We start from the raw sequence: 18,803 nt of genomic DNA, 5'->3' as shown, positions 1-18,803 counted from the left end.
AACAGAACTACAGTTAGATTCACATTTAGTTCATACAGCAACCAGGGATAGTTAATTGGACAAAGCAGAAACAGCAAAGACCTCTTAACTAGTACTATATCCAAAATGTGAAGCACCTTTGTTACTGTCATGTGCTATTTGGAAATGATGCCATCTCCAACTAACTAAGGCTACAGTTAACACTTGCTGGCCCAAAGGTGTTATCTTTTCCTTTGGTATCATTTAACAAATTTTCCATCAGCATGCCTCTTTGTATAGCTTCCTTTTCTTCTTCCTCCTTAAAAGGCCCATAGCTACAAAAAATCTTAATGAGACATACTCAAAGAGGAAGACAAACTGCTTGTAGTGATCATACTTGGTTAATGGAAATGCAACCATAGACATCTTCTTCTAAACTATCTAAAGGACTTTCAGTTTCCAATTCATGTACAATACCAGTGCTAGCTGAACCAATCTGCAAATATTGTTCAGCCTCCGGCACAGAACCTGATGGAATGAAGAGTTCTGGTTGTTCTTTGGGCTTCTTCCTCTTCTTCTGCCTCTTTACTTGAGATTCGCTTTTTCTTTTCGGTCCCTCAGACCCATGTTCTTCATCAAAGTTGCTACAAACAATAATATCAGACCAATATGAATCTTGAATGTAATCAGGTGTGGCTAAATCCAAAGTGGCTGTCTCAAAATATGACAATTTTCTCCTTCTTTGTTTACCACCAAATATCTCTGACAGTGTGTTATCATCAGAACTAAATACTATCCAATTACTAAATTCAGTGAAAAAACTGACTGTTGTATTCAGAAAACTGTATGTTTTGAGGGGACTAATTGCAGCTAAGCACAGTTGTGAAAGCATTTCATAAGGAGTGAAATCCTTTAAGTCATCTCCTTTCACTCGTGGGTTCACCAGTCGCAGATTAGTTTCATCAGGAACAGCACTTCTCCTATGTCCCAAACCAGATGGACTCTTTTTTATCATAGCAGGTGACTGTGTCCTCTTTCGTTCAACTCTTCCTATGCGTTCTCGAATCTTGAGCGGTTTATCACAATATAAAGACTGTGTTGTCAGATCCCCCAGAGTGTCGAGCTTTTTCATCTTACTCTTCCCTGAGAATCCAGGATGGGAACTAGCATCTGCTTGCCTGCTTCCCAATGTATGCACACAGTCTCTTACTCCAGACCCACTTCTACAACCATCTGTACTGTGAGAGAAGCTTTTCTCGTCCATGAGCTCAGACAAGCTCTTCTTTTTTCTACCATTCTCCGAAACATGTTTCTTCTTTGCAGATGTTGCTCGTCTGCTGCTGAGCTGATCCTTCTGAGAACTAGAATCTGAAGAAACTGGAATCGAAAGATCAAAGTCATTGCCACAGTTTCTTTCACCAGATGCCGAACTCTCACCAGCATTCTCTATCCCTTGGCCCAGGACAAATGCAGAGAGTTCAAGATACCTGTCTGAGCGACGAAAGGCCTTCAACTGCGCTTTTGCAATCACGAGATCCAGGCTGTCAGCGCCATTACATGGGAATATACCTAACATCCGCACATAGTCAATTATTTTTCCTGGTTCAAAAGAATTCACGATCCAGAATTTGTCAACATCAGAACTGCACGTCCCTTCCCGTACCCCAGCATTCTCGACCTTTCTGTCCTTAAGAACAGCATAAGCTTCATCACCGGAGCAATTGCATGCCATTCCCAGCTCTAGAAGCCTAGAAACCTCTCCTAATGCTTCATTTACTGCAGTACCAAACACATCCGAGCTATCCTGCTTTTCCAACCGCGTGAAGTACATCTGGAAGGGCTTCAGGTGGGACTCATCGCACCAAGCAAAAGTTTTGTCGCCGAAGTAGACCACCAGAAAGTGGCCCTCCTTCTGAGCACCCAACGCCATGTCTGATGCATCTGCGGCATCAAATATTTGTCCTGGCCACCAAGGATGGCTCCTCACCTTACCCCACACCAAGTCCGAGACCGCAAACCCATCCTTCTGCTCATCCTGAAAGGATTGCAAATACCTAGCATGTTGGACGTTCTCCACGGTGGAACGCCGCGGCCGCCCTCTCTTTCTCCTTTCCGACGGTTCTTGTCGCTGCACTTGCACATTCTGGTCTCCAACGCCACCCGCATCCGCCTCCACACCGACCTCAGCGGTAGAAATGTGACCTTCATCCACCGTTTTCACATCGACCAGCCCGATCTCAGCGGACTCTCTGGTCTTTTCATGTGCCGCACCAGCATCAACCGTGGCGACGAAACCTCGATTCTCACTTCCCAATACCGTAACCTCGATCGCCATGCTGTACGCCGCATCTTTCTCTGCCTCGCTTGTTGCTCCATCTTCTAAATCGATGGCCACCTCGACGGTTGTGGTTAGGGTTTCCGGCCGAGACTTCCCGGGTTCGGGCGGAGCAACAGCTGCGGAAAAGGAGGAGGAGGGATAGAAGACGCCGCCGGCGTAGTCCTCCGACGGATTTGAAGCCATGCAGGAAGCAATCTTAGGGATTTCCCTAGCGGCTTTCTAAGAGCTCGAGGAGGAACCCTAAAAGGTTTTAAGAAAAGAAAAAGAGGGAAAAGCCGGTAATCATTACTTCGAACACCGAAGCAATAAGAGGGGGAAGACAGACCGAGTTCGTCGATAGAAGCGTGCTTCCCGAGGGACCGGAGGAGGAGGGTGTCCGTACTCAGAGGTGAGATCACCGCGTAAAATTTTGTTCCCACGATCCGCTTAGGATCCACGAACCCGATCAAAGTCGGAATTAACGCCGGGGCCCACGAAATTAGACGTCTGAGATGCGATTTTAAGATTGTAGATCAAGGTAGTATCGCAGAGGATCAATGCTGATGAACTGAGTCGCGGTTATAGGGCGGTGTCCTGACTCGGTGGTGACTTTATGACAAGTTCGAAACCTACCAGAGAGGCGATTACCGCCAAGAATTAACAATGACAACAAAATTGGCGGGTCTTCGGATCCAACTACCTCTCATCCGCCAAGACTAACTTCCCATAAAAAGACGCGTGCCAAAGTTTCTCACCCATTAGTTCAGACATCCTATAGGTGGCTCTCCACCTGTGGGCCCCAACGTATGACATCAGAAAGCCACGTAAAGTTGGGAATTGGTCGGGTCGGTTCGGGTCGGATCGGATCAGTTTGCGTCTAATTGGCGCTTGTTCCACCAAAATCAAATCATCGACCCAAATCGATCTCATTTGTTCGATTCGATTTAATTTCTTCGAAACTCTTCGATTTTTGATTAATCGATTCTATGAAAATGAATTGGGTTAAATGTCGATATTAAACCAAATCTATGTGGGTATTCTTCCTCTAATCCACTCTATATGGGTCGAGAATTTGATCCAACCAAATCGATAATTTTTTTATTAATTAGATCGAATCAGACCAACCCAATCAATTCCTATTATAATCTACTTTATGAAAACAATTTTTAAAGATCTTATTACACTATAATTACAACGACTCTATATTATTATTTATTTGCCTCTCATGATTAATCTGACCTTTTATTTTGCTTATAATATGTATATAAATCATTGAAAAAAATTATATATTTTATCTTGAGTTAAAATCTAAAGAGCTTTGATAAGTGATACAAGGTGACAACAGCTTACTCAGCTTTTCACTATTATCTTATTAGTGACAAGGATAGAGGAGTCCACGCGCCTCCCCCTTCGTGCAGCAAATGACAGGGAAGTGACATTTCATTCCCTGCTAATCGTAATTTCGGGAAAGGTTACACGCTCGATCGCGGGGAGCATTAATCTTAGATGGTGGAGCTCATCTCCGCATTTTCTGATCTCATACCCATAGGTAATCACTGGTCACTTATCCGGCAGACTCCAGCCCAAACAAACGGTACCCCTATAACCATCCTTTACAAATGATGCATCACAATGAAGTGTACCAGTCGACTGTCAACATAAATGAGCCCCTAAAAACCATAGATTGGGCAGAAGAGTTATCCGCCTATCGCCACCGACAACCCAAGTATTAAAGTTGGCCCCCAAAATCTCAGAGGGGGACAAAAAAAATCCTATTATAGATTGGGGGGAAGAGCTATCCGCCTCTCGTCATCAACTACCCAAGTATAAAAGTCGGTCCCCAGAATCTAAAAGGGGGACGAAAAAATTTCTATTATTCCCATTTCGCCATTAACTTTATCATCGGAGAGGTCAGAGTCGGGAACTTCCCTTACACCGATCTCTTATGTAAAAACCTTGGTGAGGCTAAGGCACACCTTGAGTTGACTCCATAGGAGGTGGTCAAAACCTCCTCTGTCCAGCGCAGAACCCATCGCGAGCAAACAAGCAACACCTCGGGATCGTGCTAATCAGATTCACCTCACCCAACTCACACCTCAAGCTAGTGAGTCTAATTACTCATATCAAGATCTATATGTGTAGCGGTGTATTTTTATGCCCTATGATCGTCCATCTCATCCTCGTTGGTTCCATCGATATCTCAATGCATCTCCATACGTCACGATCGTCCGTCTCAGCCTCGTGGGTTCCGCTATTACCTCTACGCTCTCGCTGCACCTTCTCATGTGATTACAACTTAATCATAGACATGCAAACCCAATAATAAACGAGAATAAAATTAGAGGTTTGCAGGCCCCAATAATAACAATATTCATATCATAAGTACACATCATCACTATGTAGGACTACTAGATAATAATTATAATAATTAATTAAATTATTTAATTACTTATTTCATAGTATTTTGGGAACCCTACCACAGGGTGCCCCACATGGCAGGTTGTTCCTTCACAAGCAAGGAAATCTTACAATGTATGGATCCCATAAAGCTAGGAATCCTAGGACACTAGACTGTCTTATGACAGGTATGACTCACGGCCAGCTCGATATTGGGCCTAGAGGGTCACACACATATGGTAGGTATTGCGATGAGTAGAGGTTCGGATATGAGATATCCGACGGAGCCCTTGTCTTATTGGATATCCAATAAGCCCCTGAATTATTGGATCTCATGGACGAGATCCAATAAGAGCCCATGAGAGATTATTGGATAGAGATCCACTAATCTAAAAGGCTTGGGTTATTGGATGCAGATCCAATACCCACTAGGGGAGGATCCATTAGGTTTTGACATGGGACCTCTATAAATAGGAGGGATTCAGAGCCTCATAGGCTAGAGCCTTTGCTTGCCTCTCATATTCTCCTTCCCCTCTCCACCTCAGAGCAGGTTTGGAGTTTTGAAGAGTATCGTCGCAGCCCTGCTGTGTGGATCACCACTAGAGAGGAGGACGCTTGACCTCCTTCACCCTCTCCTAAAGATCTGCAAGGAAACATGGATATACGATCTCCCTAGGTAACACAATTTACTCTATATGCAGTTTTTCAGTTTCGCGGATTTTATGCACAAATCTTCACACGATGACAAACATCTCTTTAGGAATCGGAGATTTTGTTTTCTTGTTCTTCCGCTGCGCATGTGATGTCACCCCCAAGATTTCCCAACATCTTATGTGTCTAGGAAATCGTAGCCACCAAGGAGTCCCTTGCAGCTAGAAAACTGTGATTGCAGGGCTGCTATGGGTGGCCAAGAAAAACTGGCTAAGAGCAGGAAATTGGAGCTCTCGGGTAAGGCTGCAAGCATCCTTAAGCCAATCCAAGGGGCAGCAACAGTTGCTGCCCTTTCTTCCCCTTTTATGTCAATAATTTTGACATTAGAAGACCTCTTTTAAACACCTCTTAATAGCAAGAAAAGGTGAAGCATAGATTTGAAAACTATGATAAAAAATCACAACAATCGCACAAAACAATTTCTATGCGATTGAACACAACACATGCAGTTTAAAAGCTAATCTTTTACACGAGCAACCTGGCTCTGATACCACTGTTGGGAAATCTTGATGTGATATCACATGCATAGCGAAAGAATAAAAAATAAAAATTCTAAAAATTTTCACATAAAAGAAGGTTTCATCGTCGTGCAAAAGTTGGTATGCAAAAAACCGCGAAACCGAAAACTACACGCATAAGAAAGATATGTTACCTAGGGAGATCGTATATCTATAAAAACCTACAAATCTATGGGAGAGGATGAAGGAGGTCAACTATCCTCCTTTCTAATGGTGATCCACATGGTAGGGGCTACGAAGATGCTCATCAAATCACTGCCCAAATCTCATCATCGCATGCACCATGCAATCAAGAACCGACTGCCCTTTCTTGCTATCCACATGCCCCAAATAGAGGCTACAGTATGAGGAGGAGAGGGAGAGAGGAGAATAGGAGGTAGTAGCTAAAAAGCCTAGCCCATGGCCCTTTAATTTTTTCCTATTTATAGAGGCCCTCTATCAACTTAACCCTAATGGATCTTGCCATATTGGGTACTGGATCTCTATCCAACTACCCAAGCCTCTTAGATTAATGAGTCTCTACCCAATAATCTCTTATTGGCTCTTATTGGATCTCATACATAGGATCCAATAATTCAGGGTCCTATTGGATATCCAATAAGATTAGGAGTCCAAGGGATATCTCATATTCGAAACTCTACTCGTCGCAACACCTACCATATGTGTGTGACCCTCTAAGCCTAATATCGAGCTAGCCATGAGTCATACTTGTCAGAACTCCTTTTGGCTCAATATATTATTATCCCTATAATAATTCACTCCACTCATCAATTGCAATCGTACTAGGCCACTACGTTGTAGTCCCCAGACTATCACTGAATCAATTGGAATTGCCTAAGTCATGAGGCACCCTTATAGTAAAGACGTGAACTTAGCTTATGTTGCCTAAGTCGCGCCTCGTCCTTGCGATATGTGTCCGCAAAGATCAGCCCACTTGCAATCTCTCATAGGTCCCGAAGGGCCTGTAAAAGAGAAAGTTGATTAGTTCGAAGAACGAGTGACGGACAAGTCCCGACATCTCACGAAAAGGGAAAGCTTTACAAGCAATTCAGCGAGTACCTTGCATGCACAAGAGAAAAGGTTGAACGAACAGCTGCAAGTCCACAAACAACTGCTCACTGGGTGCCGGGCGCGACAATAAGTTCCTGTCAAAGTAACGTACAGACTTGAGAAAGATTATTCAATGCCCGACACTATACCGAAGCCCCATCCCCCATGATGCCACCCGGGTGGTTCCAGGGTGCTAAGATGGCTGACGTTTCGCGTGCAGCAGCTGGTTGTAGAAAATAATTCGTGGCATGCGAAAACGGAGCTGTTTTAGGTTGTTTTTCTCGGTTTGGTGAGCGGTAGCACTATAGCGCTACAACTTATTCGAACTTATCTTTTTACAAGCAGAAGGACATAAAACCAAGCCAAAAATATGCTGCCAAGTAGTTGTACATATAAACACAAACGACGAATGGTTCATTGAACAGAGTTGTTGCAGGTGCGCGACGATCGTTCATGACATTTTACCCCACTCAAACTGTCAATGCCCTCATCGACGTTTGTTGGTAGTTATTGATGATTTCTTCTTCATGTCGTAGGGTGTCTTCGGGCTCCCAACTAGCTTCAGTTCGGGGAAGCTTTTGCCACTTCACTAAGTACTCGGTCTGCTTAGCTCTAGTGGGTAGCTTTATCTTGTGGTCCTCTAAAATGGTTTCAACTTGCTTCTCGTAGGAGTCTCTGGTGGGGGGTAGCCGAGTTAGAACACTTCGAGAAGCATCTTGCGGATCTAAGCCGTAGGCTTTCAAGCTACTAGCTTAAAGAATATTGTGAATTTTGAACCATGTCGACAACTACAACTTGTAGGAGACATTGCCCACCCTGCTAATAATTGGGAAGGGCCCTTCATACTTGCGCACCAATCCTTTGTGTACTTTGTTCCTAAAGAATTGGAGTGATGCTGGTTGGAGCTTGACTAACACTAAATCACCAATCTTGAACTCTTTCGGTCGCTTTCCCAAGTTTGCCCACTTCTTCATTCTTTTTACCTCTTTCTCCATTTGCATCTTCTTGAAATATGTAAGCTAGCAAACTTTGCTTCTCTTTTGAGATGAGCAAGCTAGCAAGTTTTTTCTTTCTTTGCAAGCTAAGAATTTTTGCAAGTTTACAAGTTTTTGCTTCTTCTTGAATTGTGCAAGCTAGTAAATCTTTCTCCCCCTTTGTTATTGTTAAAAGAAGGGAAGAATACATTGTTATAATTCTTTTCACTTTACATTAATTTTCAAATCATGACAAAGATAAATTTACATCAATATTTCAATCATAAAAAATGAAAGATTAAGTCATGAATACCAAAAAATCATGAGTCATTTTTGACATATCTCTTCTTTTGTAAATAGAAAGAATGATAGAAAATGATCTTGATTTAAAAAGAAAACTCAAGTTATAAAAATCGAGAAATCAAGATCATGATCCAAAAAATGTATAAGAAGAGTTTATGCATTTGAGAGATTTAACAATTTACCTAAATTTAACATTCAAGTTAATAATTTTGGTTCTCTTGAGATGCTAGCAATTTTGTTTCTTTTTTACATCACTGATTCAATCATATCATGAAATATACAAATCATAAATACAAAGCAATTGTACATAATACAATTTAAGTCATAAACATCAAGAAGTCAAGTGACATATCATGGTTAATTTAAATACATCTTTTCTTTAGTAAATACTAAGAAGAATCGTAGGAGGATAATTAATAAAAAATCTTGATTCATAATAAATCTTAATTCATAAATATCAAGTGAAAGAATCAAGATTCGTTTGAATGAATCTCTTCTTTAGCGAAAGAAAAAAATCTTGATTCATAGAAAACTTTCAAATTGTAATCAAAAGAATAATCATGATTCATTTGGATAATTTTTCTCTTTAGTAATTAGAAGGAATGATACGAGAACACGTAATAAGATATCATGATTCATAAAATATTTCAAGTTATAAATATCGAGAAATCAAGATTATGATTTCGACAAAACTCATTCAAATTCAAATCATCAAATCATCAAAATCGCTTTCAAGAGATTCAAAATGACATAAATAGATTTATCAATATCTTATTAAAAAAATCGATAAGATAGAGATAGAGAAATTTTTAAGAAAAATGCTTTCCTTTTTTTTTAGTTGTTTTAATTTATGCGATTGATTTCTTATAAGCATGCTTTTGTCTTTTATGTCAAACAAAAACATGCATCATCGTTTAAAATCGAAAAATAAGATTTATCATAAGAGTCATCAAGATCAATAAACCATAAATCACAAAAATCATCATTACTTTAAATCATTATGCATCATTGAATCATCAAGCATGATTTCATTAAACATAAAGCATTTTCAATCAAAATCATTTTGTTTGTTATAGTAATACATTTTTCTTCTTAAGTGAATCTGACTCTTTATACTTAGTGCTAGGAGTTAACATGTAATTATCATGCTTAATTTTTTAATTTTTCAAAATCATTAGAAAAGAAGCATGATCCTCCTTTTTTATTTTATATACTAATTTAAAAATAACTCATGAAATGTATTAAGTGATTTCATAGTAATGTAATGGGGTTTTGGTTGAGTCACTTACCTTGTTGTCGAAAGCCACCAAAGTGTGGTTCGCAACCTCGTCTTCGAATGAACTCATTTCATCCCATGTCACCTTGAATTCTTTCTTCTTCTTTTGTAGCTTCTTCTTCATTTGCAGACACTCATTTGTAGCTTCTTCTTGTTTTATGAACTTTTTAAATTTTATTGTTAGGAGTTCAAGGTCATCATCATCACTTGAGCTTCGCTCGAGTGGTCTTCTATTGTTCGAAGTGAAAAATCCTTTCTATTCTTTGGAAGGTAGTTCTCAAGTTCATCATGTGCTATACACGTCATTTCATAGGTCATCAAAGACCCAATAAGTTCTTCAAGCAAAAAGTTATTTAGGTCTTTTGCTTCTTGTATTGTCCTTACTATAGGATCCCAACTTTTTTGAAGAGATTTTAATATCTTATTAACAAGTTTAAAATTAGAAAAACTTTTGTCAAGTGTTTTTAGACTATTGACGACATATATAAAACGGGTGTACATGTCTCGCTTGGTTTCATACAAAATAACTTATAGCTATGAACCAAAAGATTAATTTTTGACTCTTTAACCCTACTTGTGCCTTCATGTGTAATTTCAAGTATGTGCAAAATCTCATGTGTAGTTTCGTATATAAAAACCTGATTAAATTCATTTTTATTAAGAGCGCAAAACAAAGTATTCATCACTTTAATATTCAAGGAGAAAGTCTTCTTCTCTAATTCATTCTATTCGTTTATTGGTTTGGAAAACTTTTCAAAATCGCTTTCAACAATATTCCATAATTCAAAATCTATAGAAAGCAAGAAAATCTACATTCGAGTTTTTCAATATGTGTAGTCCATCCCATTGAACATAGGAGGATAAAAGATAGAAAGATATTAGGACTCTAGCTAGGAGAGTCCTAATAGAGAGGGGCATTTATGTAAAACCTACCTAAGCTAACCCCTATTAAAGAGGTGAAGAAGTCGGTTAGGGTTAGGAGGTTGTTTCTTAGAGAAAAATTAGGAGTTGTAAAGGAATAGGAGTCTTGAGTAAGAGTCCTATTAGTAGTTGATTAGAAGTAGGAGTCTTGAGTATGAGTCCTATTAGGAGTTAGGGTTTAGAAGCCCTATAAATAGTTATATATTCATCCTCTTTTCTTAAGCAATAGATGGATCTATTCTGTAGTCTTTGAGTAGCAACTTGGAGGGAGAAACCCCTATAGAGTTCCAAGGAGGCTGATCCCCTAAAAAGATCAACTCCAAGTTTAAAATTTACAAGGGTTCTAACACTTGGTATCAGAGTAGCATTCTTGGCATCTCGTTGCCCTTCCATAGCGATCCATCAGCCCTCCATAGCCACCTAAAGCAATTTTCACAATTGCTTAAAAGATCATCGCCGAATTTCGTCATCTCCACCACCGCAGATCATCCTTTGATCACCTCGTGAATTACAATATGTTCTGGTTTCTTACCTTACTACTGCTACAATTTAGTTATCCTTATTCAAAAAATTTTTAAAAAATATTCCTATATTGTTGTATAAACTTTTTGTCATAAAGTTTTCATCTTTACGATGAAAGATACACTACAGAATTTCAGCCACATAGCACAGTCTATTTAATCTTACTACTATTTTTTTTTTCCAAATCTCTACAAAATTTTTATGACAGCTTTAAAACTTCTTAACGGCAGATTTTCCTTTGGTTTTGTCAAAAAATTCTCAATATAAACCACTAATCTTTTACGTCCAATCTGTATACTTGAAAATCTGCACTTCAGAATTCTAACCGGATATTATTACCTTTAACTAATCTATTTGCAATCCTTTTTAAATAAAATTTCTTATATGCATTATAGATCATCTTGGCTTCTATCTAAAATTGATTTATTGAAGAATTTATCTCTAAAAACATTCTTATATTGCTGTAAATTTTCATCACAAACCGTTGAAATTTTTCGACAAGAATTCTGCTATCGTAACTTGCACCAATTTCCTAGCTATTATACTGCTGAAATTTTCTAGATTAAATTAGTCATCTTTGATATTATATAAACTGAAATTTTACTATCAAATTTTCTCCTCAAATCTCTTGATTTTTGCTGGAAATTTCATCGAGAAATCGTTGTTTCTTCGACGACAATCTGCTCTTACAAGATAACACATATCTATAGTAACTTCCACTGATTTCTATCAAACCTTTGCTGCCATCTACCATATATCTAAATTTTTTTCCCTAACCTTCATCTACTACCATCACAGCCCTGAAACTCTACTAAACCACACCCTCAAACTGCACCCAAAATAGCTACAAAACAAGCCTAAACCATAGCCTACATCCACCAATCCACCAACCCTTTCGACCATCAATTCTCTTAACCTATACATACCTTTAACCTGATAATAAAAGAGAGATCTTAACATCATAGATTTGGAGGCATATACTATGGCATCTGAGGAGACAATCAATACTAAATTCGAAGCCTTCGATGTGCGAATGTAGGATAAGATTCGAACGCTCTTTACCGAACTCAAATTGGGCTAACCACCAAGCCCGAAGAAATCACATCAAGGAGAGAGCTATGCTCAATTGCACCAAGCCCAAAGAGATGACTTCTAAGGGAGAGGAGGCTCTATGACCGACCCCAACTATCCATACATGAGAGTGGACTTCCCTAGATGGAAAGAATGAGATCCGATTGGTTGGATCTCGTCCGCAGAGCGATATTTTCGGCACCACAAAATCGCAGACGTATCTATGGTGGAAATTACGACTATACATTTTAAATGGGATGCCATACAGTGGTTTGACTAGTTTGAAAACACTTATAGAGTCCTCTCATGACAACAATTCAAAGAAGGACTGCTGATCCGCTTCAGACCAACCAATTACGAGAACGTTGACGGACAACTAGCAAAGATCCGACAAACCTCTACCATTCAGGAGTACCAAATCAGGTTTGAAAGGTTCTCTAATCGAACTCATGATTCATCTGAAAAATAACTATTGGGGACCTTTATTGATGGCTTGAGGCCGGAGATCCGGGAAGAAGTTAAAGCGCGACAATCGTACATGTTTATGGCAGCCATCTTTTTTGCACGATTTCAAGAGGAGCGATTGAACTATGAAGCTCGAAAGACTAGGGTCACCCCTCGACTAGCAATACTGAAGCCCTCAGCCCCTCCTACTATCAAATGAGCTCCTGCACCAAAAAGGTTGACAAGAGAAGAGCTTTGGGAGTAATCTGTGAAGGGGTTATGTTGGCACTACGATGAGCCGTGGAGCCACGAGCATCGTTGTAGAAAAGGGAGACTTCTTATGATTGAATCAGTAGAAGAAGAGGTCATTGAACATCTAGAAGAGAGCCTTGAACATGAAGAAGAATATGTAAAAGAAGAGCCACAATCAACCGATGTTACAGTACACGCACTAGCCGGCTACTCAAACCTGCAAACGATAAAAGTTGGAGGCCTTCTCAAACAACAACTGATCACTGTTCTCATTGACATGAGCAGCACTAATAACTTCCTAAATAGTAAGGTTGCTGCAAGGATGGTGCTCCACATTGAAGGTTGCAGTAAGTTCGACATAAAGGTCGTCGATGGAAGAATACTAAAGTGCGACCAAAGATGTCCATAGATCATCCTACATGGAAAGCGCAGAAGCAACGTAACTATCATTTGGACCCAACAAATAGAGAAAATTTTGTACAAGATAAATGGTGGCTTTTTAATGCATCTCCAACAACAACTAGAGGGGAAGAAAATAGAAATTGAGGTTTAAAATATTGCCTAATTGCTTACTGAATTTGCTGATATTTTTGCTGAGCCGCACGGTCTTCCTCCTACGTGGTAACATGACCATCAAATTTCAATCCTTCCGGGCAAGCCACCAGCGAACACTCGGCCATACCAATATCCTCACCTCCAAAAGGATGAAATTGAAAAGATCATAAAGGAGATGCTTGAAATAGGAGTGGTACAGCCAAGTTACAGCCCCTATTCCTCACCGATGCTACTTGTACGTAAGAAGAACGGAACTTGGCGGATGTGCATCGAATACCGAGCTTTAAATTGCATCACCATCAAAGATAAGTACCCAATACCAGTGGTGGATGAACTTCTTGATGAGTTAAAAGGAGCTTGAGTCTTCATGAAGTTGGACCTCCGATCTGGTTACCACCAAATTCGGGTATGTGAAGATGACATTCCAAAAACTGCATTCCGCACACATGATGACCATTATGAATTCTTGCATTTATGAATTGTTTTGACGGTCCTTCGAGAGAATACTCTTTTTGTTAAGCAACCAAAGTGCAGCTTTCTCCAGCACAAAGTAGAGTACCTTGGGCACATAATATCAGAAGAAGGAGTGGCGATAGACCCAACAAAAATTGAAGTAATATAAGGCTAGCCGAAATCTACAAACGTGAAATTATTGTGCGGGTTCCTTGAACTAATGGGTTACTACTGAAAATTTGTCAAGGACTATGGGAAGATCAATGCACCCCTCACTTCTCTACTGAAAAAAGATGCCTTCCAATAGTAGAACAAAGCCTTTGTTGCCTTCGACAAACTTAAGGTAGTCATGATGACGACATCGGTGTTAGCGCTACCAAATTTTAGCCGACCCTTCATCATTGAGGCCGATGCATTTGGAGTCAGAATTAGAGTCGTTCTCATGCAACACGGTTGACCACTCGCATACACTATCAAGCCATTGTCTCTCTCCCATCAAAACATGTCAAAGGAGATGCTCGCCATTGTGCACGTAGCAATGAAGTGGAGACCCTACTTGATCGGCCGACGATTTCAAATTAAAACTGACCATAGAGGCCTCAAGTACTTTTTGGAGCAAAAGATATCATCCCTTGAGCAGCAAGAATGGGTAACCAAACTTCTTGGATTTGATTATGAAATTATTTACAAAAAGAGAAAATAAAATGTTATTGCAGATGCACTCTCACGACTACTTGAGCAAGCTAAGGTTTCAGCCATCTCCCTTCCTACCACCAGCTTCCTCGAGGACATTAGGGAAGAATGGAAGAAGGATCAAGAGATCAGCAACATCATAAAAAAATTTGGAGGAGGATCCAAGTGCAATAGCCACTTCACTTGGGATTCGAGGGATCTATGCTACAAAGGTCGCATTGTGCTTATACCTGATTCCCCTTGCATCAAAATCATCCTGCATGAAATGCGCTCCACACCCTTAGCAAAGCACTCCGGATTTCTGAGAACCTACAAAAGAGTGAAGCAAAATTTTTTTTGGAGAGGGATGAAACAAATTATTGCTGAATATGTGGCACAATGTGATGTATGTCAATAGCACACGGGTAAAATAGTGGCAAGTCTAGGGAAGCTACGTTCGATGTGGACTGACATCTCCATAGACTTCATCAAAGGGCTGCCACGTTCCAAAGAGTTATTCCAAATGCAAGGCACTAAATTAAAAAGGAGTATGCGTATCACCCACAAATCGATGGCCAGACGGAAGTGGTGAACAGGTGCTTGGAGACAGCCCAAAGCCATCCACCAAATATGACTACCCAAGGAGAACCCCAGACCCAGTCCAGTGCCATTATTGATCGATAGATCATGACCCGACGATGATGACCCACTACTAAAGCGCTAATATAGGCGAACTTACTAGCAGAATGCGTCACTTGGGAGAACTATGATGACTTGAATATCAAATTCTCAAAGTTCATGGAATATTAGCCTCGAGGATAAGTCTGATTTGAAGAGGGTAGGTCTGTTAGGACTATAGCTAGGAGAGTCCTAATAGAGAGGGGCATTCATGTAAAACCTACCTAAGCCGACCCCTATTAAAGAGGTGAAGAGGCCGGTTAGGGTTAGGAGGTTGTTTTTTAGAGAAGAATTAGGAGTTGTAAAGGAATAGGAGTATTGAGTAGGAGTCCTATTAGGAGTTGGTTAGAAGTAGGAGTCCTATTAGGAGTTAGGGTTTAGAAGCCCTATAAATAGCCATGTATTCATCCTCTTTTCTTAAACAATAGATGAATCTTTTCTGCAGCCTTTGACCAGCAACTTAGAAGGAGGAACCCTTATAGAGTTCCAAGGAGGCTGATCCCCTAAAGAGATCAACCCCAAGTTTAGAATATGTAAGGGTTCTAACAAAAGACCCTCTTGATTGTTAGTAAAAGTCATTTCTCTTATGTATTAAACCAAACGAGAAAAACTTTAGCTTTGATACCAACTGTTAGGACCGGAATAAGCACTCGAGGCCACCGGCTTCCACTACCGATCTTCTTTCCAATAGGTGAAGATCAACTACCCTTACACTCTTTCTCCTTTTCACAAGTTTAGGAGATAACCTTTACAAGTTTCACACCTCTTTTAGAATGATCACAAATCTTGAGGAGGAGGAGAACACTTAACAGTTTTTTCAACTCAGAATAATAGCCCCTTTCTACTCAATTTCATGCTTTCTCAAGCAAAAAAGAGTGGGGTATTTATAGGCCCAAAATGGCTTCAAGAATCAAGCCAAAAAAGGTCTCATACCAGTTTTCTCAGGTCCTAGCGGTACCACTGCTTATGTTAGGCGGTACCATCACATGCAACATTGACACTAAGTGGTACCACCACCCAGTTTGATAGTACCACCGCCTAACACAGTCTGGGAGACTATGTCTAGGCAATACCACCACCTGACAGCCTGGAAAAGTGTGCTCTTGACTTTTCTAACTCATAGGTGGTTTCATATAACCTTGGGTAATCAAATGAGCCTTCCACTTGGCCCAAAACAGTCCTAACTTAGGCCCAATGGGTCTGTAATTGAGTTGGCATGTTACACCCGAATCTAACTAAATTACTACCTAACTATGACTAATTACAAGACTAGAACTAGAATTCTATGTTGTCTGGCATGTCATTGGTTCATCTAGCACTTCGTCCGATCCTTCGGTGCATCGTTATCTCCTTCAGCGTATTGCCCAATCGGCATGTTAATCTCTTGCAACTTCTAATCTCCTAGGTGCAATGTCCGATCCTTCGGCCTGATGCCCGAATTCATGACATGAAGTCCTTCTGTTGGCCCGTCAATCGATCCTCCGACCAACATCCAATCTTCTGACATATTCACTCCGGCCCAACGTCTGATTCTTCCTGCTTTAATTGACTTACCTTTTCTAATCGAAGTTAGTCCTATGTCACTCAAAACATAGATTAGATTGTAAACTCATCAATTGATTTCATTATCAAAATCCGAGATTCAATAAACTTATCCCTCCAAGGTATTTGTCTCGTTGAAGTAACTTTTTCTCTTCGCATCCTTCCCTTTGGAAGTTTTGGAGACCACCATCCCATTGGACTACTTTGTTTTGCTAAACAAACTATACATTATTCTGCCCCTGCAAATACACTTGCTAGATTAGAACTCCTCGCCAATATAGCTCCTACTGCACCCTTCAAGGCCCAGCAATATACTTAACTAACTATACACTTCAGTCTCCTATGGACATATCCTTCTCATATCGAAGAGAAAGTTTTAATAATCTAGGAGTTAAGTTTTTGTCGCCTTGGGATGACCACAAACATTCCATCGTCCACATATAAGCCCTTGCATGAATACCGAATTCTTCGAGTTAGTAATTCCCCTCACATTTGTGAGCTTTGTGCAACTCTTTCGATTGCTGAACAACCCATTCTACTTTACACAGTCTCATCCTTTACCAAGTGCCTCGCTTGCCTTAAGCACTATCAAGTATGGTTGCCAATGTCGAGTCATAGTTCGAACTCAGCCATCCCAACCTTTGTGCACTACACATTCTTCCCAGCTTGCTTGTCCTCGTGGTACCTCCTATGTGAAGGGTTGGCTATTACTCTAAATGTTAATCTTAGATGTTCGCTCCTCTAAGTGACTCATTTTCCCTATATCTCCATTTTCCCTACTTAGTTTCTCCCAAACGGTCGCGTGTGCTAGCTGCCCTCAACGCAGCCCCGCTAGGTCTCCCACATTTGCATGCCAAGTGTTTCTATATGTGCTTATCTCACTCTGATACCATACGTCGCGTACTTAGCTAGTTTTGCCTAAGTCATGTAGTATCGAAGCATGTCTATCTACAAAGGTTAGTCTTTCCGAAACCTCCTATGGTCCCTTAGGACCTACAAAAGAGAAAACGGGTTAGAGAAAGTGTTTCACTCGAGATTCAGAAATAATCATTTTAGCAAACACTTCATAACCAATGTAAATTATAAATAGACTTCACAAGCTCTGAATAGTCGCACAACAAAGGGTCTAAAATGGTCCACTATAGATCGAACTCCTCACAAGTGTCCAAATGATATAATCTTTGTTTACAAATCTAAGATGACCACCAAAATAAAAAAAAATAGGATTGCTAAGCCTACTATCAGCCCTTCACATACTATGCAAAGTATGAACAAAACTGAAAGACACAGACATACATGAGTATTACATCAAACACCTCGTTTACAATTTTGTCAGTGACATTCTCCTATACTTATTCCTTCGACATCCTCATCGAAGCCTTTGTAGACGCTATATTTCCTCACCTTTGCTGAGTCTTCAATTTTCTCATCCAATTGCAATTGCCTCTTGGCTCTCAATTACACTCCGTCGTTGTTGTTGAGTAGTCAAACTTTGATCTATCATGTTACTTTAACTCGCCAATAACTCTGACTCTAGTGTGGAATGAAATTTGAAAGACTGATAGTTGTATTTACTAGAATAAGTATTTTGGATTAAAAAGAAACAACACAAGATAATACTTTCATAAATCGATAAATAGCTCACCATCGAGTTTAAAATCACAAAGGGATATAGAAAATTCAACACCCCAAGGATACTAAACAATGATACAAAACTGAAAATAAATGACTCACCACTCAAGGAAATATTCAAGAGATATAGAGATGAAACCCATCACTCTTTAGTAAACCAAAGAGATATAGAGTTAAAAGAGAACTCAAAGAGTTTCTACAAATATAATCATATTCTGGACTGTTTTTAACTCTAAAATACCAAAATAAGTACCATGAAACAACCCTCAATGTATATGGAACTATAAAATTTATTGCTTTATAGCTAATAACTAAGCCCTTTAATTCATTCTTTGGTCATGAAGAAAAGTTAAATTAACTCTCCCTTTCAATATGCTCACCAGTTAGAAAGTTAAGAGTTTAAGCTTTTTCAACTTATAAAGGCATGCCTCTTAACTATTTAATAATCAATTTGGGCTATTCAATCAAGTTGGGCCATCTGTAGGTTTGGATAATAGGCTTATAACTCATTTGGCTTATGGGCTGTCACATTTGAGAGGTTTGGATTAAAGGTTTTG

General features: G+C 39.8%; 1 protein-coding gene across 1 annotated transcript; it reads right to left on the bottom strand.

The window, feature by feature from the left end:
- Positions 1-349: 349 nt before the first annotated feature.
- On the bottom strand, positions 350-2,479 carry LOC103999872 (PWWP domain-containing protein 6-like). The gene has a single exon (XM_009421766.3). The coding sequence runs from the start codon at positions 2,477-2,479 to the stop codon at positions 350-352; it is 2,130 nt and encodes a 709-aa protein (XP_009420041.2).
- Positions 2,480-18,803: the final 16,324 nt, after the last annotated feature.

This window comes from Musa acuminata, unplaced genomic scaffold (genome assembly GCF_036884655.1).
Source record: "Musa acuminata AAA Group cultivar baxijiao unplaced genomic scaffold, Cavendish_Baxijiao_AAA HiC_scaffold_1137, whole genome shotgun sequence".
In the NCBI taxonomy this organism is placed as follows: Eukaryota; Viridiplantae; Streptophyta; class Magnoliopsida; order Zingiberales; family Musaceae; genus Musa; species Musa acuminata.
The sequence above is the reverse complement of the archived record's forward strand: the minus strand, read 5'-3'. Positions and strand labels throughout refer to the sequence as shown.